The sequence below is a fragment of the Chrysemys picta genome, chromosome 16 (assembly GCF_011386835.1).
Source record: "Chrysemys picta bellii isolate R12L10 chromosome 16, ASM1138683v2, whole genome shotgun sequence".
Taxonomy (NCBI): Eukaryota; Metazoa; Chordata; order Testudines; family Emydidae; genus Chrysemys; species Chrysemys picta.
The window spans coordinates 22,650,835-22,656,868 of NC_088806.1; the positions used below are offsets into that span (position 1 = coordinate 22,650,835).

Consider the following 6,034-nt stretch of genomic DNA (forward strand, 5'->3'; position numbering starts at 1 on the left):
GGCCTCTTATTATTCCTCCTATCTTCGCTTCGCATCGAGATAGTTTGTAGTTGTGCTTCTCAGTTACTGGGTAATTTCACTGAGGTATCATCTTCACACTCAAATTGTTCTCCATGTTCCTGACATTCTTGGAAGTGTGGCTTTTCCAACTACAAGTGACAGTCCAATTAGACTTTTAAAGACAGTAAAATAAAGATGATATAATTCAGAATGGCGGGATGAAAATCTGATCTCCCCTCCACCTTTACAATAGTTTGCAAAGACTAATTTATTTTTTTCCTCTTTAAAAAATAACAATGCCAGAGCACTCTCAATTAGGTGCAGTATTATGCATTTCCGGCACTAAATTATTGTGCAGCGTCGCTGATCACTGTTAAACAGCTGCCATACTACAGGCTGTAGCTGGCTGTGTTTCAATGCTGGGAAAAGTAATACCTGTGTATAGGTCAAAATACAAACTTAGATGTAGCTATTTATATGATTTTTGATGGATAAAAATGCTGCTTATCCCCAAGTACCATTTAACAATTTTATTTACTTATTGTACTAGCAAGAAATCAAGATAAAAACCTCAGATGTTGTTGATTATTTATTTAAAACTGAATGAAAAAAAATGTGATTATTGCACATTTCAAGAAATAAACTTGAGAATTACATTTCATATTAGTTTCTTATTGACAAAGAGCATTTACAGTAATAGCGTGTGGAAGTTATATACAACTCAGATTATATATACACGTATACATATATACTGTATATATAAACACATCTGATTTTCTGTTGCTGAACATTTCAGCAAGAATGTCAGTTCAAAATTTGGCTCAATTGTTGTGTGTCTTATTTATTTATTAAAACACAAAGCCCAAAATCAACAGAATTATTTTTATACCCTTCCCCCTTATGGAAATTTTTAGCAAGGGCAAATTAGAATCACATAGCCCAGGAGTGGGCAAAATATGGCCCGCCGGCGACATCTGGCCCGCCAGCCAATTTAATCCAGACCTCGAGCTCCTGCTGGGGAGCGGGATCTGGGGCTTGCCCAGCTCCCGCACTTCAGCCAGGAAGTGGGCTCGAGGGCCGCTCTGCATGCACATGCCGCAGCTCTGCGTGCCTCCCAGAAGCAGTGACATGTCCCCCCCCTACAGCTCCTATGTGTTGCCCCCACCCCAAGCACCGCCCCTGCAGCTCCCATGGGCTGGGAACTGCAGCCCATAGGAGCTGCAGGGGCTGCGTCTGCGGACCGGGCAGCGTGCAGAACCGCCTGGCCACGCCCCCATGTAGAAGCCTGAGGGGGGCCATGCCGCTGCTTCCTGGAGCTGCTTCAGGTACGTGCTGCCCAGAGCCCCCTCCCGCCCTCCAAACCCCTCATCCCCAGTCCCACCCTAGAGCCTGCACCCCCACCCCATCCGTCTGCCCCAGCCTGGAGCCCCCTCCTGCACCATGAACTCCTCATTTCTGGCCCCACCAGAGCCCACACCCCTAGCCAGAACCCTGATCCCCCTCCTGCCCTCCAAACCCCTCGGTCCCAGCTTGGAGCACCCTCCTACACCCCAAATCCCTCATTCCCAGCCCCACTCCAGAGCCCTCACCCCCCCTGCACCCCAACCCCGTGCCCCAACCCAGAGACCCCTCCCACATGCTGAATTCCTCATTTCTTGGCCCCACCTCAGAGCTCGCACTCCCAGCCACAAACCTCACCCCCTCCTCCACCCCAACCCCAATTTTGTGAGCATTCATGGCTCACCATACAATTTCCATACCCAGATATGGCCCTTGGGCCAAAAAGTTTGCTCACCACTGACACAGCCTATTGAACAGATAGGCAACTTTTTCTGCGGTCTACTATTAACAATTATGACAATAAGAAACTATTCTCAAGTAGCATCTTATGAACCCTAACAAAGTTTTCCAAACAAAAATGTCTATAAATAGAAGCAGCTGCTAAAAGAAATAAACATCCCCCTATTGTTTTTGAAAACTACACATTCTGCAAGCTTCTGAAATACAAAACAATGAAACTAGAAACAAAAAAGTTAAATCAGACAGCTCAATTGATTAATTGAGCAACTTTTTATTATCCTTAGAGATGCAGCACAGTTTTAATATCCATGGCGTTATTAATAACTAGCAAACTACAGCAGAACCGTAGCAAACTGGACAACACGGGGCCGCTGAATACACTGTTTTCCGACAATGGAGAAAATGCTCAGTGTAACTGACAAAGGGAGAGATCCCCGATTCGGGTAACAGGCAGTGACAGATAATCCAGGTGGGGCTGGCTCTGGTTTTTAACCGTGAGCTCTCCATGAAGCAGGCCAATATCACTGGATCTATTCCACAGAGGGGCACAGAGAGGAGCAGCGACCTTCAGGGGCAGCTCGGGGAGTAGAAGTCCTGGCTCCCAAACCAACCTGTTCCATGATCCCACAGACACGCCCCACCCCCAAACAACACACAACTTCCCAGGCCAGCCCCTCAGTCCACTCCCGGGTCCCCTTTGGAGGTGGGGCTCTTGTTGGGTAGGGGGTAGGTCGCACACCCTAAGCCCCGGAAGGGGAGACCTCTCCCCCCTGTCATAAGAGAGGAAGCAGTCGCCACCTCAGCCCCCTAGAACCTCTTCATCCTTCAGCCCCCTGGAGCTACAGAACCATCCCCCACAACCTCTCCCTCCCCCCCGACCCCCTCCTCTTTCAGTTCTCCCCCCCCCCGCCGCTAGCCCCCCTCCTCTTTCAGTTCCCCCCCCCCCCGCCGCTAGCCCCCCTCCTCTTTCAGTTCCCCCCCCCCCCGCCGCTAGCCCCCCTCCTCTTTCAGTTCTCCCCCCCCCCGCCGCTAGCCCCCCTCCTCTTTCAGTTCTCCTCCCCCCCCGCCGCTAGCCCCCCTCCTCTTTCAGTTCTCCCCCCCCCCGCCGCTAGCCCCCCTCCTCTTTCAGTTCTCCCCCCCCCCGCCGCTAGCCCCCCTCCTCTTTCAGTTCTCCCCCCCCCCGCCGCTAGCCCCCCTCCTCTTTCAGTTCTCCCCCCCCCCCGCCGCTAGCCCCCCTCCTCTTTCAGTTCTCCCCCCCCCCCGCCGCTAGCCCCCCTCCTCTTTCAGTTCTCCCCCCCCCCGCCGCTAGCCCCCCTCCTCTTTCAGTTCTCCCCCCCCCCGCCGCTAGCCCCCCTCCTCTTTCAGTTCTCCCCCCCCCCGCCGCTAGCCCCCCTCCTCTTTCAGTTCTCCCCCCCCCCGCCGCTAGCCCCCCTCCTCTTTCAGTTCTCCCCCCCCCCGCCGCTAGCCCCCCTCCTCTTTCAGTTCTCCCCCCCCGCCGCTAGCCCCCCTCCTCTTTCAGTTCTCCCCCCCCGCCGCTAGCCCCCCTCCTCTTTCAGTTCTCCCCCCCCGCCGCTAGCCCCCCTCCTCTTTCAGTTCTCCCCCCCCGCCGCTAGCCCCCCTCCTCTTTCAGTTCTCCCCCCCCGCCGCTAGCCCCCCTCCTCTTTCAGTTCTCCCCCCCCGCCGCTAGCCCCCCTCCTCTTTCAGTTCTCCCCCCCCGCCGCTAGCCCCCCTCCTCTTTCAGTTCCCCCCCCCGCCGCTAGCCCCCCTCCTCTTTCAGTTCCCCCCCCGCCGCTAGCCCCCCTCCTCTTTCAGTTCTCCCCCCCCCGCCGCTAGCCCCCCTCCTCTTTCAGTTCTCCCCCCCCCGCCGCTAGCCCCCCTCCTCTTTCAGTTCTCCCCCCCCCGCCGCTAGCCCCCCTCCTCTTTCAGTTCTCCCCCCCCCGCCGCTAGCCCCCCTCCTCTTTCAGTTCTCCCCCCCCCGCCGCTAGCCCCCCTCCTCTTTCAGTTCTCCCCCCCCGCCGCTAGCCCCCCTCCTCTTTCAGTTCTCCCCCCCCGCCGCTAGCCCCCCTCCTCTTTCAGTTCTCCCCCCCCGCCGCTAGCCCCCCTCCTCTTTCAGTTCTCCCCCCCCGCCGCTAGCCCCCCTCCTCTTTCAGTTCTCCCCCCCCCACTAGCCCCCCTCCTCTTTCAGTTCTCCCCCCGCCACTAGCCCCCCTCCTCTTTCAGTTCCCCCCCCGCCACTAGCCCCCCTCCTCTTTCAGTTCCCCCCCCGCCACTAGCCCCCCTCCTCTTTCAGTTCTCCCCCCCCCGCCACTAGCCCCCCTCCTCTTTCAGTTCTCCCCCCCCCGCCGCTAGCCCCCCTCCTCTTTCAGTTCTCCCCCCCCCCGCCGCTAGCCCCTCTCCTCTTTCAGTTCTCCCCCCGCCGCTAGCCCCTCTCCTCTTTCAGTTCTCCCCCCGCCGCTAGCCCCCCTCCTCTTTCAGTTCTCCCCCCGCCGCTAGCCCCCCTCCTCTTTCAGTTCTCCCCCCGCCGCTAGACCCCCTCCTCTTTCAGTTCTCCCCCCGCCGCTAGCCCCCCTCCTCTTTCAGTTCCCCCCCCCGCCGCTAGCCCCCCTCCTCTTTCAGTTCCCCCCCCCGCCGCTAGCCCCCCTCCTCTTTCAGTTCTCCCCCCGCCGCTAGCCCCTCTCCTCTTTCAGTTCTCCCCCCCCCGCCGCTAGCCCCCCTCCTCTTTCAGTTCTCCCCCCGCCGCTAGCCCCCCTCCTCTTTCAGTTCTCCCCCCGCCGCTAGCCCCTCTCCTCTTTCAGTTCTCCCCCCCCCGCCGCTAGCCCCTCTCCTCTTTCAGTTCTCCCCCCGCCGCTAGCCCCTCTCCTCTTTCAGTCCCCCCCCCGCCGCTAGCCCCCCTCCTCTTTCAGTCCCCCCCCCGCCGCTAGCCCCCATCCTCTTTCAGTTCCCCCCCCCCGCCGCTAGCTCTCCCCTTTCAGTTCCCCCCGGCCCCTCCCCGTAGGATCCCCTCTTCCTTCAGCCCCCACCTCCCGGCCTCTGCCTCCGCCCGCCGAACCCCTGGGGCCCCCTCCCCTGAAGGTCTCCCCGGCGGCCCCGTGGCCGGGCTCAGGCCTCCCGCCGCTTACCCGCATTGACCGCCCGCAGTCCCCAGCTCTCCAAGCCCCGCAGGGGCCCCTCCGCCGCCACCATCCTGCCTTCCTCGCTTCGGCGCCGCCGGTGCCTTCGAACCAGCCAATCCGCGCTCCGACCCAGCAGCGACCAATCACAGCCGCTGTCAGCGTGGGCCGGGGACTGGCTGGCCGGCTGCGCCTGCGCGGGGCGCTCACAGCTGAGCCGATGCGCCTGCGCGGGGAGGAAGCCCCGGAACGGGGAGCTGGCGCTTGCGCAATGTGAGGAAACGAGGCCGGGCTGGGCGGCGCTTGCGCAGTGCGAGGCCCGGCCCTGGAGGACAGCTCGAGCGCAGCTAGTGCCAGCCAGCCGGGGCAGAGCGCGAGCTGCTGCGTCCCTCCCACCCATCCAGCCCGGAGCGGGGTCCCCATCGTGCGCGCTCCGAGCCCGGCTCCTGCGCCGCGGGGTGACCGCTGCGCGTCATTAGCCCTGCAGAGACCACGGTCGGGGGGCTGGGCGCTCGCCAGCAGGGCCTCCCCGTTTGCACCCCCTCGCCCCACAGCCGGGGCCCCTCCCCGTTTGCGCCCCACAGCCGGGGCCCCTCCCCGTTTGCGCCCCCTCGCCCCACTGCTGGGGTACTCTCTATACCTTCCCACTGGGGGGACCCTCCCAGTTGCACCTCCTTCCCCCAGCACTGGTGCCCCTGCTGCATTGCAGCCCCCACCCCAAGCGGTAAGTGCTCCCGTTTTGTTACCCAGCACCCCCACCCCTTCCTGAGTAGTGAAGGTAAGAGGCAGCAGAGCCCCCCGGGGTGCATTGAACCCCTCGGTCTCCAGCTGCCGCGGCCCTCCCTTGTAATTCATCTCCTAGCAGCGGCTGCAGACTCCGTAGGCGACCTTTGTGCTGCATCCCTTTCCTAAACGGCAGCAGCTCCTTAGGCTGTTACATCGCCCTTCTAAGCAGCTTTCTAGGCCCTCTCTTGGTTGCATTGGACCACCCTTCCCTAAGCTGCAGCCTTCTGGGTTGCAACATACTCCCCTACCTAAGCAACAGGAGCCCTCTAGCGCTCTGAGGTTACTTTTATCCCTTTCCCCCAGAAATATATATCCCTCTAGTGCCTTTGAGCTGTATT

At 59.9% G+C, this 6,034-nt stretch overlaps 1 protein-coding gene across 2 annotated transcripts in view; it reads right to left on the minus strand.

The window, feature by feature from the left end:
- The window catches only part of NCAPD3 (non-SMC condensin II complex subunit D3), a 46,409-nt gene extending 41,315 nt beyond the window's left edge, over positions 1-5,094 (minus strand). For both annotated transcript variants that reach the window (XM_024102217.3, XM_024102216.3), the window contains exon 1: positions 4,920-5,094. In XM_024102217.3, the coding sequence (XP_023957985.2) occupies positions 4,920-4,983 (64 nt within the window). In that variant the 5' untranslated portion in view covers positions 4,984-5,094. The remainder of the gene's footprint in view (positions 1-4,919) is intronic.
- Between the last annotated feature and the right edge of the window lie 940 nt (positions 5,095-6,034).